Raw genomic sequence first — 16833 nt, forward strand, 5'->3', positions numbered from 1 at the left:
AAAACTTTTTAAAATTTTTAAACTTTATATTTCAAAATATTCAAAAATTTATATAATTCAAACATTTTTTCTACAACTTTTATAATAAATTATAATAAAATTTTAGATAAATATCTAAAAAACTACTTGCCAAATGGACCTGAATTTTATCAAATATAAAATATTATTCAAATTTAATTTGATTAATTAATGAATCAAATTCAAGCGCTCTCTTAGCAAGTCGAACCGACTTGAGAAACTTCCGTCTTTCAAGTTTCAACCCTATACTCTAGGGACGCGGGGCTGGAGCGATTTGTACATGGTGTAACATCATCTGTATAAGGTGTAACAATAAAACAATATTTTTGTGGATCCCATACGGCGTGAAAATCGAGTTACAAGACGTGATTTGAATCGCACAAATTTTTAAGACCTCATCCAGCCGCCGTGAACTGCCTGGGACGGTTGTTAGAGACAGCGGTCCAGGCCCCTCGTCCATACTCTAGGGCTCTGGGGTGGACAAATAACAATTCATCCAAAAAGGAAAAGGCACCCAAAAAAAAAAAAGATCTTCTGCTTGGAAACCCCGAGAAACGAAGAAACAACCGGTTTCTAGAATATTCCAGTTTCCCCAACTAACAACAGCCCTTATAATTGCTTCAAAACTAAGATAAGAAGCCACCAGAGGCCGCTCTTCTCAAGGCTTAGGGCAAGGAAGGATCTGCTGCTAGGGTTTTCAGTATACTAAAATGGACAGAGGAGGAAGAATCCGTAGAGGTAGAGGTGGTGGGATGCTGGCGTTTCTGGCGCTCCACGCCGTGAGCGAGTATTGCAGGCTGGAGAGAAAACCCCCCGTCACTGCTGGACTTTTGGCCGCCAATACGCTTATTTACTTGAGGAGACCGGGTTTCGTCGATGCTATGCTGCCAACCCTCGACCAGGTCTGGTTCAATCCTGACCTTATTCTCAAGGTAAAACCCGTGTATTCCTTAAGCTTATTCTCTTTTTTCTATCGGAATCTGTTGGTTAGTTATATGATTTGTTTTGATGATTAATTGCTTTTCGGAATATGGTAACTCTAGCATATTATTTTTCGAATGATTAGATTATTTGTGGAAATGGGATGCTTTGTGGTGGGTTGAAAGTGAAGATGAGAAACATGATGCCTCTTTGGAGGATAATTTGTTAAGTTGGGATTAAATTAGCGTGCGATTAATGGAAATTGTTGTTTGGGGGACATGTTTGGATATTTGGATTGATCTTGCCATGAATTATCGTATTAAGCTCAGAAAATGTATAGAATTTTGATGATGTTGAGATTTGAAACTCATAATGTTTAGATCATTAATGGAGTGTTTTTTTATGAGTTTAGATCATTAATGGAGTGTTTTTCGGTGTATCCATAGCTCTGAGGGAGTTAGATTTTTTCTTCAACAGGTAATTAGTTTATCAAGATACAAGATTTATTTATTCTCTTATTTTAATGATTAAACCTACTATAAGACCTCAGCAAGCAAGGGGTTTCAGGAGGCATTGATCATTAAGGGTTTGTTTGGATCATGGACTGGATGAGATGGGATGACTTATTCTCGGATTACTAATCCTGAGATGAGTCGGATTATTAATCCTGGTTGAGTCATCCCTGGATAAATAATCCAAATTATCCAAGGTTTTGGGGATTTATCCAAATTATCTAGTTTTTGGTTGGTTGTCGGTTGGATAGGATATGTTGGAAAATACTCCTATACTGTCTTTGGTTGGAGATTGGATGAGGAAGGATTACTATTTTAATGACCAAAGTATCCCTTAATTTGTAGATTCTTTGTAATAAAATAATTTAGTATTTTATAAAATATTAATAAAATAATTTAATATTATTTAATAAAATAATCTAATAAATAATTTAATATTTATAAATTTTATTAAAATAGAGTAGTTTAAAACTTTATAATTACAAAGTAAATCAAGGGTTTTGATATATAAAAATTTGCATTCATTCAAACCTAGCCCATTCGGGTCCTTAAAAATAGATTTTGACCAAGTTTTTGAACCCAAATTGGATATTCAATTAAATAATGGACCAAAAAAAAAATTAAATAATGGACCAAATTTTGGCTAAATTAAAGTTAAATCAATTAAAACCTAACTCATCTAAGAGCTTTCAATGAGCCGAACTCAGGCTAATATAGAAGATTTTTCTTTGGATCGAGTTTGAGTTTATTGAAGTCCTCATTCACAAAGTCCAATTGATTAGATTATATATTTATATAAATTTCGTTTAGAAAATAAGGTTAGTAAGGGTAATTTAGTCCAAGGGCAATATAGTCCTTCTATTATGATGTTAGTATGGCAAATTAGTCAAAAATTTTAAATCAATTAATAGGGGTAAGTCAAAATTTTTAAAATAATGAATAGGGCAAATTAGTCAAAATTTTTAATATAATTAGTAAGGGCTAATTGGTCTGTTTATTATGATATTATTATGTGAGAGTATGGTTATATAATAGCTAATTTGAATTTGAATCATTCATAAGGATAAATTAGTCCAAAGATTGTTATATTGGGAGTAGGGGCAAATTAGTCAAAAAACTTTAAAATTAAATAGTAGGGGCAAATTAGTCCATTCATATTATATTATCATGTGAGAGTAGGATTATATAATTATATGAGTATATATTTGTATTTTTTTGTAAGGATAAATTAGTCTAAAATTTTATTATCCTAGATGACTAATCCCATCTCCCCCATGGGATTATTTTATCCCATGAATAGGGGATTAATTCGGTTAGCTAGGATGTATCATCTCATGTATAAAATGCAACCAAACATGGGATGACACAAGATGATTAATCCAATCCTGTGTCATTCCATGAACCAAATGGGCCCTAAAAGGATGAGTATTGCAGAACTAGTCTTAAGTTACTTTTGTAGTGCCAATGTTTCCATGGTTATTGATCTTCAAGGGACACAATGGTGAAAAAGGATACTGCATTGCTGATTGTACTTTCACCATTTCTAGTGTTTTTATCTCCTCTTTGTTATTCGGAATATGTACCAGACATTCATGTTCGAAGCATACGTATTTCACATCAATCAATATCTTCTAATGTCCTGGTTGAAGTAGTCTAAAAAAAAGAGATTGAATAATATTGAAGATACGAAAACAAAAGTCGGATTTCCAGTCTTTACTGAGCAATCCACTTTCTTATCATTTAGAATTGCAAAACATCCTGAAAAACCTTATTAACACTTCATGTTCAATGATCTCATTTACCTTTTCGAGGGCTTGCGAATAAAGCAAGATGCTTGGTACTCGTCTGAGGATAAAGCTTTGTTTACTGAATTTTTTTCAAGCTAAAGTATCTCTAGAAGCTTTCAAACTATGCTGTATTATATATTGCTGGGATTAAGTGCAATTCTAATTGAGATCATGTAGCCATGAAGGACCTGATAACTATCCTGAACCAACACTCTGTCTCATAGCGCCTTACTATTTGACAGTATTAACAAACCAAGCTTCAAGTGACCATCTTCTCTTCTCTACTCTCTCTTATTCCAGTATATGCAACCTTTAGCTGTGGAGAAGCTAGATCCAACTACCAAGCTGTAATATTCTGTATGTCTGGTATAGAATGTTATCACCTGATGCCATAGCTTTGTGACCTTTTCATTTGTTTTAAGTTCCATGATTGTATTTCATGGAGTTAGTTTCCCTTTAAGGAGGTGTAAACAAGCAGTTGATTTCTTTCCTTGCATAGGAAGTGGATCCGGAATAGTTGTTTGTGTGTTGAAAATTGTGGGAAATCATTTGTGGGTTTAGTCTCTTTTCTTGCATGGGAAGTGGATATAAATAAATGTTTGTGCATTGAAAATTTGTGGGAAATTATTTGTGGGTTTAGTCTCTCTTCTCGCATAGAAAGTGGATCTGAAATAGTTTTTGGTGCATTGAAACATGTGGGAGATCATTTGTTGGAAATTGTTGTCCCAAATTTATTGCTGAGAGCTTTTGGTGAAATCATCTGCAGGGAGCTAGAGAAACTCCAGGCTTAAGCTCAAACAAAGTTGAGTTTTGGCCTTAGCATGAGCATCTAGCCCAGCACGCAAATTGAATGACTATAGTTGTTACAAGTGCAGTGCAGCTAGAAGATGCATTAGCATCAATTGGATCTTAGCCTTAGTTTTAGGCCGTTGTCTTCCATATTATTTGGTACAATATCATCTTTAGCTTCAGCAAATGTACTTGATATTCTCTTTTATAACTGTTAATACATTCATTTCAACAAATTATCTTGTGATAAAATGATTTGAAAAAGGAAGTCATGTTTTCATAATGTGCAATGTACACTTGGGCATGGTTGTTATAAAGCATGGCTACAGTTAAGACATTTATTTGCATCTGAACTGGCATGTCAGTTTGTAAGATTTTTCTGTGTGTTCACCATATTTGTGTATCAACAGAAGTAGTTTACTTGAACTAGCTAAGATCAACTAAATTGAGGAAACGGATTTCATAATTTCACCTTGTATTTTTGTATCCAGATCGATATAAACTGGAGATCCATAAAGTAGTAATTATTGGGGCAGTGACTTATGATTATTATGAATTGGTGATCCATGACTGATGATATCAATAAAATAATGTCCCCAAAGATATTATGTAGTGTTTACACTCCTCTCGATTGAATGAGAACTTTTCTGTACTTTGTTTGCTTGGCTTTGAAATGTCTGACCTCTCTTTGATATGATTTTGCATCTGCAACTTGAATCTTTAATTTGTTTGTTGTTAACAGCACAAGGATCTCAAGCGCTTGGTGTTGTCGGCATTCTACCATATTGGTGAACCTCACCTCGTTTACAATATGCTTTCGCTTTTATGGAAAGGGATCCAGTTAGAAAATTCAATGGGAAGTGTTGAGTTTGCGTCCATGGTTACTGCATTAGTTGTAATGTCTCAGGGCATCACTCTATTACTAGCCAAATCTCTTTTGGTGTTCTTTGACTATGAGAGACCTTATTACAATGAGTATGCAGTGGGATTCTCTGGGGTGCTCTTCGGGATGAAAGTTATTTTAAATTCCCAGTCTGATAACTATGCATATGTGCATGGGCTTCTGGTGCCAGCGCGTTTTGCAGCATGGGCAGAATTGATTCTCATACAAATGTTTGTTCCTGGTGTCTCTTTTCTGGGCCACCTTGGTGGAATACTTGCTGGTCTTCTGTATTTGCGTTTCAAAGCTTCTTATTCAGGTCCAAATCCTTTGACAATGCTTTTAAAAGGTCTTACCAGCGTAGTTAGTTGGCCTTTGAGGTTTGTGCAGCAGTTATTTAGGTTTCAGAGGAGACGAATTTCAGGGAGGGGGGCTGTTGGTGGGGCACCGGGAAGAACGGCTTATGTGTGGAGATGCAGAGCATGTACTTATGACAACTCAGATTGGTTAAATACTTGTGAAATGTGCGGTTCCAGTCGAGATGGTGATGGGTTGTCATCTCTTGAGTTATTAGGTCAGACTGATGAACTTTCTTTAGAGGAATTACGGCGTCGAAGAGTTCAAAGATTCGACAGATAATTCAAGTCTGGGTTACGAATTTTCGCCGTTGTTGATATGGGAAGTCATTCTTGTCACAGAGATAAATTAGGCCTATAGAGAAACATTAACTAAAGATTTGGTGTAGGTGGTTACCTAGATCAACAGATGTGCGTATCCTCCGCCTATACAGTAGGTTAGCCAAACTGCATATACAACAGGTTAACCAAAAATATCGATTTAGCTTGGGAAGAATGTAACATTGTATAGGTTGATTTTTTGTAAGTCGTACACATGCTTTTTCATTCCCTTTGTTGTTCTGGCTCTCTCTGATTAATCATTCAGGGAGAGTTTCTACTGGCTTTGCAATCTTTGGCAAATCTTGGAGATGATAGAAAGGTGAAGCTCTTCCTCTCGCATTTCAGTTCGCATTTTCTGGTTCAAATTGAGATGATAAACTGATTCTGCGTGCAGTTCCAGGTATCTTTTGAAGAGAAATATTGAGGGGGTTGAGGAGGGGGAACGTGACATGCCAGTGGAATTACGCTCAAGGAGGGTGAGAACTGAGGGGGACTGGAGGAATAGGGTGTCGGCAACTGGGAGGTAGTTGATAGCGGATCATTATCTATGTAAGCTAAGTGCAATCAAGGGGCAGGGTGCATCGGATTGAAGTTTTTTTTGTACATAATGCAATGGCATACGACCTGTGTCAACAAAAGAGACTTCTGTCGTGTTAGAGATGCGGTACCAAAAACAAAAGGGAAAGATGCACAATCATTTCCAGTCTAATGCGGCCCGTTTCTCTATTTGCTGCACCATTGAATTCTAAAACAAAATAGTAATTGAAATTTAGACAAATTAGAAAATTTGCTTTGGTAGTCACTGAGAAGAAGTTGAAGGTTAACTACCGTTGCATACTTGCTATTGCACACAAGAAAACAAATCTAAAATGCGTATACCATTGTGCTCAAAGTGCAAGTAGATAAGAAAGATTAGAATGGGTATAATTCAAATAAAAACTACTAACACAAATTAAAAACGAAATAAGCCCCTGATTAGGTGTGTCACATAAGAGGGATATATTGCTTGTGTTCATGTCTAATTCAAGATTATAGGATTCCATAAATAAGTGTTAGATAGTTTTACTTGTTGAAAGATTATCTAGATCGTTTTTCTTAAACAACTTTTTTCTCCTTTTTCCGTTTTATAGCACCTTTAGTTTTTTCAATGCAGTGTCCTTTGTGATGGAATTTAGATGATTAGATTTCATGGGCTGTCTTATCATCATAACTCAAATAGGCTGTGATTTTTTCATGTGGAAAAAGCAATATTATTTTGCTTTTCCATGTTTTTTATTTACAAAAAAAAACTTCCCTTATTCTTTTTGGGAATACAATCTATGGTCTATAGTAGAGCTTTCAACAAGACAAATCAAGTTGAATACTTTGGTGTTTTAGACAGTTTATATATTTTACGAACAAGGTTCAAGATCAATCGTATATTAGATGAGCTATAAATATTGCCTGAATTTGATTTGCTAATTTATATAAATATTCAAGTTCAATTCGATTTTGGCTCATTAAACCAAACGAGTCTGAATTTGAGATCGAGTTCGAGTTTGAGTTCAAATTTGAGTTTAGAAATGATTTAATTACATTTTTTTTTTAAAAAATACATGAGTTAGATTAAGTTTAATTGTATTTCTTTGTTTTGAAAAAATGTAATAATAATTTTATATATAGTTACTTTTTTGAGAAAAATACAATGTATATTTGATAATACTAAATGTATTTATACTAGTATTTATTTATTTTTTTAAAATTATATATGTATTCATGAACTATTGGAATAGATTGTGAACATATTCGTATTCAACTTGATTATCATATGAGTCTAATATTTATCTTTGAACTTGAACTGATTATTTATAGGTTCAAGCTTTTTTTCGTGCAATTTGTAAATTTCAAGGTGAGAAAGAGTTGTATATACGAGTAAACGAAATGAGAAGCACACAAATTAATGGTGGTTTTATGCTTTTCTCTTCGTAATTAGACCGTAGTTCAATTTTTTAATGTTCTTTTCCTTATGCTGCCAGAAAGGATAAAAAAAGCAGCATGAAAAGGAAGCAAAGTTACCGAATAAGCATAATGCAATAGGCAGCAAAGGCAATTACTCTTTGCTTTTCTTACTTTGTTGTCTACATTTAGCTTTTTCCTTACATGTTCGAAATTGAATGGTATCTATTCTAGTAGTGGCTTGAGATTAATCACTCTTGTAGATGGGAATAGTGCTGCAAATCCAAATTGATGACAGCAATGCTGCATTCCAAGTAGCCTTTCGTTGCTAGTTTTGCAGTGAGTTTATGCCAATGAGTTTAGAAAAATGTTCAGGTATTACCGACAATAATCTCTTGCATTAACCACTGCCGTTGTTGGAGTCATAAATCTATCAAGAACAGAAAAAATTACTAACTATAATTATTTGCCAAATGAGGCATTCAAGTTAACAAGTATTTGGGCATTAGTGGATAAAAAATGGATGGGCCTACATGCATAACAATGCTTTGGAAATTGATCTCATAATCTCCATCAGTCTTAACCTTTTTCCCTTGAACTCCAAGTTTTATAAGATTTGCAATGTAGCTATGCGAAATAGCATAGAAAAGAGAAACTATCATGAAGTTGTATATGAATTTTATATTTTGTGTATGCAAAATTAAAGTTAAAACTATTGATTGAGGTCTATTATAGCCAAAAAGTCTAGACCTCCAATTCAGTCTAAACTATTTTCTTTTTGGTACTCATTCCGAAGTAATTAGAAGTAATCGATATCTTGGTTAACGTACTGCAACTTCTTTATTGCTTAACATCTGCAAGGTGTCCATTGGATCGAATGTCCTAGCCAATCAATGGAGGTGCCTTCATGGATAAGTATCAGTACAAAATGGTTTCTCAATGTAAAAAATATGTGTATGTTTTAAAAAGATTATTATTGTGAATTAATGGTCATATTCCATTGATAGTAACTTCAACTTATACACTGACGAGATTGGATGAATATCACGACATTTGAATATCAAATTTTATGTATGTGTCATGCATCTAAATCCGGTAGCATATACACTGTTAGTGTATAAAAGATTTCTTAAAAAAAAAAAGAATATTGATATCTTCCTCATACAAAGCACAAAGAGTTTTCAGTGAAGCCCCAAAATTGCCTATGCAAATCCCATCCTTCCCTGGAAAGCACAAATTCAGAGGACCAAGAAAAGATGGTTTGCAACAGTTATTCAGCAGAAGTTAGGCTGCATGATTAAATATTTGATTATCAATACATTACTACTATCATTACTAAGAAAAGATTAGGGGAAACTGATATCACTAGCCTCTGATTTACTGCCAATCAATCCAAATATTAGGAATGTCGGAGATCTTGGACCACTCAGAATTGGGGTCCTTGCTGCTGCTACTCTCTGGGTTTCATCTTTCCGTTAGAAGGATACAATCTTGAATCCACAGGCGACTCAGTTTGGCGAGACTTCTCATAGATTGGTGAGAGGGTAAATTTTCTCGCTTTTCACATTTGCACAGGTCGAGAGTTTCAAGAGATGAAAGCTTTCCAAACCAATCGGGCAATGATTTTACTCCAAAGCCATCTAGTCTAAGATATGTTAGGGTAGAGAGGTGCTGAAGTTGCTCTGGCAGAGATTCCCAATGAGGCCATCCAAACAGACGTAATCTTAAAAGAGGAGATAAGATTGCGGCATTGCCATACTTGCAATACCTCAAGAGGAGGAGGAGGACAAGTAGCAGAGGAGGGTGAAGAAGTGGAATTCGACTCTGACTCAGATATTTGAGGGATGAACATATGGGTTAATCCACTACACCAGCAAATTCTTAATTCTCGCAAGGCATTGAGGTATTGGTGTCCCCTGGGGATTGAAATTGACTTGAGTGAGGTGCAACTGCCAACAACTAACTTCTCTAGGGACCTAAGGCCAACCAAATGTTGACTTTGAGTAGCATTGTTGCTATCATAAATGTGTAGTTGGCTGAACTTAGGTACTGTTTGATGATTTGAGCCTTTCAAAGTTTGAACATCAGGTGAAAAATTCAAGAGTTGCATCAAATCACCACAACCACGCAACACAAGATCTGCAAGATTTGAATTGTTTTCGAATAACACATCTGGTAGCTCAGTGAGTTCATTCACATTCTCAATCAAAAGACTAATGAGAGTGCTGACTCTGTTGCACATATATGCCAGTACTGTTGATCCATGGCCAATGCGCATGAAGTCTAATTTCTTAAGACGTGGAAAATGATTTGGAACAATGTCTAATTGGGGACAATTATCAATCTCCATTGTCTCAAGGACAGGAAATACCACCATTTTTCTGTCATGAACTACTGCTTTTGTCCATTCACTCAAACTTGACATATTCTTAAGAATGAGATGTTCCAGTGCTGGAAATAATTTTAGAGGTCTTTGATTGCTACTGTCACCATGCATGGCTGATCCGCTATAAAAAGATGGCCCTATGCTTGTTATGCCATCAAGTCCTTCCAAGTGAAGAGATCTAAGGAAGGGCATGTGTCCAAGAGTTGGTAATTCTTTGCAGTTTTTGCAATTTAGCAATTCATACTTTACCAATTTCTCAAGTTTTCCAATCCATGTCCAAAGTTGATCACCAAAAAATCTTTCAATTATCAAACCTTTCAAATTTCGGTGTGGTTGCAAGCATTCCAACACTTGATTGTATTCGCTGTCATTCTCTCTCGGATTATCTAATTCATTCCATAATAATCTCAACTCATCAATGTTTGGCTTCCTGATCAGATTTGCAAACTTGGCTTCTTCCTTATTTCTCACCAATTCAAGATTCCATATCTCAAAGCTTCCACTGAGACTCTTTAAACTTTTCAATTGTCCAATTTGTCACCCTACCTCTTCACCAATATTAAAAAATGGCAGTATTCGGAGAGAATGCAATTATCCGATCTCAAGAGGCATTAGACCACTTGATTTATCCTTAGAGAAAAAGTCAAAGTGCCTCAAATTCACCAAATTCTTGAAATTATTTGGAAACTTTGTCAGTGATTTACAATTTCTAACTCTTAATGTCTGCAGACTGTAAAGTTTACAAAGGGAGCCTGGCAAAGTTTCCATTGGAGTATTTGATGAATTGAGGTATCTTAAATGAGACAACTTGCCAATTGATTTAGGAAGCTCCTTGGCATCTGATGAAACTAAGTTTAGCACTCGCAAACAAGCCAAAAATGAGATCAAACCATCATTAGTTGATATGTTTTCCAATAAAAATAATGTTGTTATGTACTTGAAATTCTCGTTCAATGGAAATGGTCTTGCTTCTCCACCACTTCTCTCCATTGCAAGATACCGAATGGGAAAAGTCTGGTCATGGTTTGATTCTTTCAAACTTGTGGTTTTAAATTTGGAAATGGATTGCACCATATCATGCACAAGATCATGCATTTTGCAATTCAAAACATTCCCATAACCATCCTTCTCTGCATCTTGAAACAAGTTACTATCCAACAAAATGGTAAAATACATATTACCAACATCCTCCATGCACGTATTGTTTCCTAGATTTGAATGAAGAAATCCTTCTGCCGCCCAAAGTTGGATTAGTTGATTCCTTTCTATTTGAAAATCCTTCGGAAAAATTGAACAATATGCAAAACACTTTTTAAGAGATGGATTTGGAAGATGATCAAAGCTTAATTTCATAATTTTAGCAATATCAACATTTTCATCTCTGCCTAAACTTCGAAGCCTTAGCTCTAAAGTTTGCCATTCATCTGCTCCCTTGTTGCGCAACATGCCACCGAGAACACTTGTAGCCAATGGTAAGCCTCGACATCTTTGCGCCATCTTGAACCCTATAATATCTTGCAGCCCATTTGGCACTTCCCCAGCACCAAAAGCAATATCTTTGAGAATGAGCCAACATTTATCATCTGATAATTCTTTCAAGGAACAAAGAAGAGAAGAAATTCTTGTGAGGTTTGCTACTTGTTGGTTACGAGTAGTCACAAGAATCCTGTGAGACCCCGAAATTTTACTTGTCTTTATAGCTCTTATTTGAACTTACTTGCCTTAGATTCTTGGTTTTTGTAATGGTTGAATTTGAGCCAAGGGAGTGAATTTTGTTAAGAAAAGTTTCATAATCTCAAGTTGTTAGAAAATCTAGCAATCTTCGCAGGAGGCTGTGCACAGTTTTGGGAAATTGGCTATAACTTTGTATAGGAAAGTCAGAATTGAGTTCCGTTTGTTGCCTTTGAAACTAGACTCAGAGGATTCCTACGGTGTAAAATTTAGAGTTTCATTCAATGTCTATAAATTCTAGGAAATTGGCAAGTTTGACTGAAAATTCAGCCCTGCACAAGTAAACATAGGAATGTTGTAGTAGCTTATGGCTCAATTTGGACCAACTTATGAACTAAATCTCTTTGAGATGTCTTCTAAAGATGATTAGTATTTGAATTCTAGTTTTTAACAAGCCAAGTTGTGTGAATTTTTGATATTTATAACTCAAGTTATGATTTTTCTAAAGGAAGGGCATAAGTTAGGGTTTTTGTGCATATTAGAGTTTTGGTGTGTGTTTTTGTGTGCATTTTGGTAGTGTGATTGTGAGGACTTGTAAAATCCCTCTTATTTTCTTAAAAATTCCCTTTTATTTGGAATCCATTATTTTACAATAGCTTTACTACTCATTCACTTCCTCAATAGTTACAATTAATCATAGAACCAAGGATTTTCCCTTTACTTTCATCGTTAAGGTAAACTAGGTTTTTTTACGTCTTTTGGTAGTGTGATTACTCGGTACGGAGTATGTACTAAATTTGGCAGTTAAGAGTAAGTTTTAGATAAGAGAAAATGTATGATTAGAAGTGAGAATAATAAGTTAGTGAATCATAAGATAAAACCCTAGTACACGCGATTTAAGGAAAATCGGTTTGAACCGACGGGTACCGTTCGCTACCAATGGAATACACCACTTGACCACCACTTTATTACCTTAATCTCCTTGTTTTAGTTGAGCTAATTAGCTCTTAATTAACCCTTAAGTCAGCCACCATTATTGACTAAGAAAATGAGAGATATTTTGGACTAAGGAAATGAGAGATATTTTGGTGGAAATTTTTTTGATTAAGCCATTTGTCAAAAATCCAACCAAGGTCTTGACCAAGACATTTTCTTTTCTTCTTATCTTTCTTCTTGGCTCATTTTTCTTCATTTTCCTTCATCTTGGTCGTGACTTATGAGAGGAAAAAGAAAAGAGTGAAAACCATTTCATTCCATCTTGATTTCTAGCTTAGGTGAGTGAAAACCGAAAATCTAAACCGATTAACCTCTAAATTGGGAGCTTAGGAAGCTTGGTGTGCTAAAGTTTTTGAAAGGAAAGGTGAAGGATTTCTCTTGCAAGCATCTTAGAGAGGTATTATGGCTGTCTTCCTTCATCTCTTCCTTATTCTTGCTTACGTTTGTATAACAACTCATACTTGTGGCAAATGATAGTTCTTTTGGTAGTTTTGATGGATATGGTGGATTTTGAGTTAGGGTTTGAGTTGTTCATTTGTATTCCTTGTTTTTTAGAGAGCATATGATGTCTATAATCTTGGATATGGAGTTGGGATAGTGGTGTAAGACATGAATGAGCATTTTCTACTTTGGTTTCATCAAATTCCAGTTTTAAGGATTGAAGCTGCCCTGTTCTGACCAGCATCATTCGTCCAGGTTGGAGGCCGAATTAGGCTTAGGTTAAAACATAAAAGTTGTAGGAAATGATGTTATATAGCTTCCTGTTAAATTTCAGCTCGATCATAGCACAATAGCATGTGAAATGACTGAAATACCCTTGACTGCCAAAAGCCTCATTTCGTAGACAGTTTTGACATTTCACAAGTTTGGCTTCGTTTTTCGCCTTGATCCGTATCAAATTAGCCTTTGTCCAAAACACAAAACTTTTAGCCCTATGTTTTAGCTTTCCAACGCATCTGAAAATGCCTCAAACGGCATTGTCTAGCTTGAGTTATTGCCATTTGAATTCAGTACTGACAACCAGACTGACCATGAACTTCTGGTTCTGTAATTTGCAAATTCGACCTAGATAAATTGTGAACTGGATTAAGTTGTCTTCATGAAAGTTGTAACCCTTTGTTTTAGCTTCTAAACTGTATAAGGTACACCCCAATATGATAGACGTAGCTACATTTGTGACCAAAATGCTATAAGATGTCAAATCTGCTGTTTAGCTTTTTGTCTTCAAAACTGATTTCCGATTGTATTATTACACTTGTGTTATAATTGGATGATTTTGGAGCCTAATTGCAGGGCTATGTTAGTAACATTACTTGTGTGTGATTGTGGGGCTGAATTGAGAAAAACAAAGAAGCCATAAATGGCTGGAAAAATAGATAAATACAAAGGGCATGTCGCCCAAATATTTACTCGAGGACTAGGTGTGTGTACTTGTGATTCAAGCAAAGAATTGAGATTGAATTGAATTTGAATTATTTAGGTTATTCGAGTCCTCTTTCGTAGAGGTATATAAGCTAGAATTTGGCCAAAACTTGTACCCTTGGAAAAATCAATAGAAATACGTTTTCCTCGTCTTTGCGACTCAAATGCGAATTCCAAAGTTTTAGTTGCTTCTTTAGCAACACCAAAAGAGCGAGTCTGAATTTTCTAGAATTTGATACGTAACATGAACCCTATCTAAATGAGTTTCATTTACTTGATTTTCTTAAAGCGGAACTCCTATGTTCCAAACCCTAGTTGATTTCAAGTTTTTAAATGATATTGTATCGTAGATTTGGACTCCAACCAAGGAGTTACACCTAAATGTGATTTTTGACAAGCACTAAATCTTTGGTGAGTGCTTCCAAATATATGATTAAACTTGATACTTGATTAAATTCTTTACCAACGTGATCGGATAAGATTTGCTTGGTTTGGTCGGGTAAGTGTGTACTTTATCGCACTTGATCTAACTCAACTAAACACTTGATATCTCATTCATGCTTATACAAGTGACTTGATTTACATTGACCTGTACTTGTATTTGTACTTGTGCTTGACTTGTAAGTACTGAGCGGCAGTATGTACCACACTCGATACGAGTGGGAGATACCTCTCATTCCCATCTCCGTATTTTTCTCGTGACTAAGTCAATTGGTCATCGGCTATAGTGACTACTTGGGAACCCAAACCCCATTGGCTAGTTAATCGAGTCGAGCCGGCAAGGGCTTGGTCGATTAGATAACGAACCATGGGTATCTAGTGTTGTCGAGTGGAATGCTATCTTCTCGACTAATCGGTATACTCAAGTATTACCACCAGTGTTTAGTTGGTGTTCGGGCCCGGTAAGGGGGTTGAATGGTGGACAGATTGGTGTAAAGCGAAGTACTACTGGATTGGTTACTTTACTTGAAAATTGATGGAGTGTCAACTAATACTTGATCAAGCTCTAGTGAAGCAACGGGAATTTGGCTCTTGAGAGTCATCTGTATCCTTATATTTTGATTATTATTCGTAGTGTTATTGTTTCTTTTAGAAAAAGAATTTTACACTCGCTCATTTTGAGATTTGCTACTTGAAGTGTTATTGATTACTTTTATGAACTTGTTATGCTCGCTGTTTTGCTACGTTGATACTTGTACTTTTGATTAATGATCAACTTGCTATTTGGAACCTCACTGGGCTTTTAGCTCATTCCACACCATTTGTTTTCCTTACAGGGGATACGAGCGAGGCGTGAGACTTGTACAGGCTAGCGTAGTCTAGTGTTTGGATTTTGCAATTGTACTCGCACTAACACCTGACTAGGGTAGATTGTATTTGGGTTGTAAACACTTTAACGTATTTGGGCGTGTATAAGCCTTGTAGCTGGATTTGAGCATCAATATATATGTTAAGTTTGAAATTGTTGTTTCATTTCTTTTCTATGATCGTGATATCTTTTCTCGAGTTAAGCGTGAGTGAGTTCCGGCGAGAGTTGAGCGGGCGATCCGCTAAACCCTGTGGTACGCCCTAGTGGGAGGTGGGGTCGTCACAAATCCAGTTGCCCATGGCTTGGCTAATTCCATGGTGTGGACTCCTTATTCCACACATCATCCAAGACCAGGAGATACTTTTTACCATTCAATAATTGCTTAAGCTGCTTCACTTTGGCTTCCCTACTCTCAACATCAAGCCCTTTGAGTTGTAATGATTCTAGAATCAAACCAAAAAGCCTATTTACATTGAAGTCCTCCGACACACACACCCATATTCTACTTTCAAAATGCTTTTCAATCCTTGGATCGTTGAAAACTTTTCGAGCCAATGTGGTCTTCCCAATCCCGCCCATGCCTACTATGGGAAGAACAAAGATAGTTTCATTATTACTCGTGGCAATCAATTGTGTTATTATTGCTGAAACATCATCATCTTTTCCAACAAAACTCGTATCAACAGTAACAAAGTTAGTTTCTTTGTTCTTCATAAGTCCCCCTCCACTAGGAGGAGAAAGAGCAGGTGCATCTCTAGCTCCAGTTTGTGACAGGAGGCTAAAGTTCCTTGCTCCTTCATTGATTCTTTTCAAATCGATATTGATTTGCTGAATTTTTTTGGCCATTTTGCAATGAAATACAATGGGATTGGAGAGTGAGAAGAAGAAGCATACCTTCCTCTTCAACTGGTGAATTTCAACTTAGCGTCGAATCATTTCATAGTTGAAGTCATCCAGCAAATTTTTAGCATCAAAAGCCACACGTTCAAGCTTCTCCAACCAAAGCTTTATGGACTCTTCAGTCACCTGTTTTTTCTCTACATCATGAAGGATAGCCTGGATCAGAGTCAAAGTTTGCTTCAGATTCCCCAAATCTTTTGTAAAGCCAACAAACTGGCCAACTTGTTGAGAAGCCGGGTTTATTGCATTCTCCACTAGAACTTGTACCGTGGAAGCAAATAGTGCATCCGCCATCAAGTTTATAATTGAGAGTAATAGAGGCTTTGATATTTTTGAGATTGTGGGATTAAGCAATTTGTTACTTTCAAGGTGAGAAAGAGTTGTATAAACGAGTAGATGAAATGAGAAGTATGCAACCCTTCTCTTCATAATTAGAATGAAGTTCAATTTTTTTAATATTCTTTTCCTCTGGGGAGAGAATGGTGCAAGTAAGGGATAACAAAAGCAGTATCCAAAGGAAGAAAAGATTCCAAATAAGCAACATGTAATAGACAGCAAAGGCAATTATTCTTTACTCTTCTTACTTTGTTGTTTACTTTAGCTATTGCTCGAAATAGGATGGTATCTATC

General features: G+C 35.9%; 1 protein-coding gene and 1 pseudogene across 3 annotated transcripts; one reads left to right on the top strand and one right to left on the bottom strand.

Moving 5' to 3' along the window:
• Positions 1–437: 437 nt before the first annotated feature.
• On the top strand, positions 438–6293 carry LOC113738643 (rhomboid-like protein 14, mitochondrial). Of its 3 annotated transcripts, none has more exons than XR_003460193.2 (3): positions 438–950; positions 4770–5903; positions 5979–6293. XR_003460193.2 is itself a non-coding variant. In XM_027265884.2 (2 exons), the coding sequence occupies exons 1-2, from the start codon at positions 729–731 to the stop codon at positions 5544–5546; spliced, it is 999 nt and encodes a 332-aa protein (XP_027121685.1). In that variant the 5' UTR covers positions 438–728; the 3' UTR covers positions 5547–5923. The 3 variants fall into 3 exon arrangements, 1 of the variants encoding a protein (XP_027121685.1); XR_003460194.2 differs by having other exon boundaries at positions 5985–6293; XM_027265884.2 differs by lacking the exon at positions 5979–6293 and having other exon boundaries at positions 4770–5923.
• A 2381-nt stretch (positions 6294–8674) lies between these two features.
• Positions 8675–16565, bottom strand: LOC113739079 (putative disease resistance protein RGA3; annotated as a pseudogene).
• Positions 16566–16833: the final 268 nt, after the last annotated feature.

This window comes from Coffea arabica, chromosome 4c (assembly GCF_036785885.1).
Source record: "Coffea arabica cultivar ET-39 chromosome 4c, Coffea Arabica ET-39 HiFi, whole genome shotgun sequence".
NCBI classification, from domain to species: Eukaryota; Viridiplantae; Streptophyta; class Magnoliopsida; order Gentianales; family Rubiaceae; genus Coffea; species Coffea arabica.

Excerpts from the sequence above, each read along its gene's own strand:
- LOC113738643 (XM_027265884.2), top strand. The coding sequence starts at position 729 with ATGGACAGAGGAGGAAGAATCCGTAGAGGTAGAGGTGGTGGGATGCTG. Across the intron at positions 951-4,769 it reads ATCCTGACCTTATTCTCAAG|CACAAGGATCTCAAGCGCTT; the intron begins GTAAAACCCGTG and ends TGTTGTTAACAG.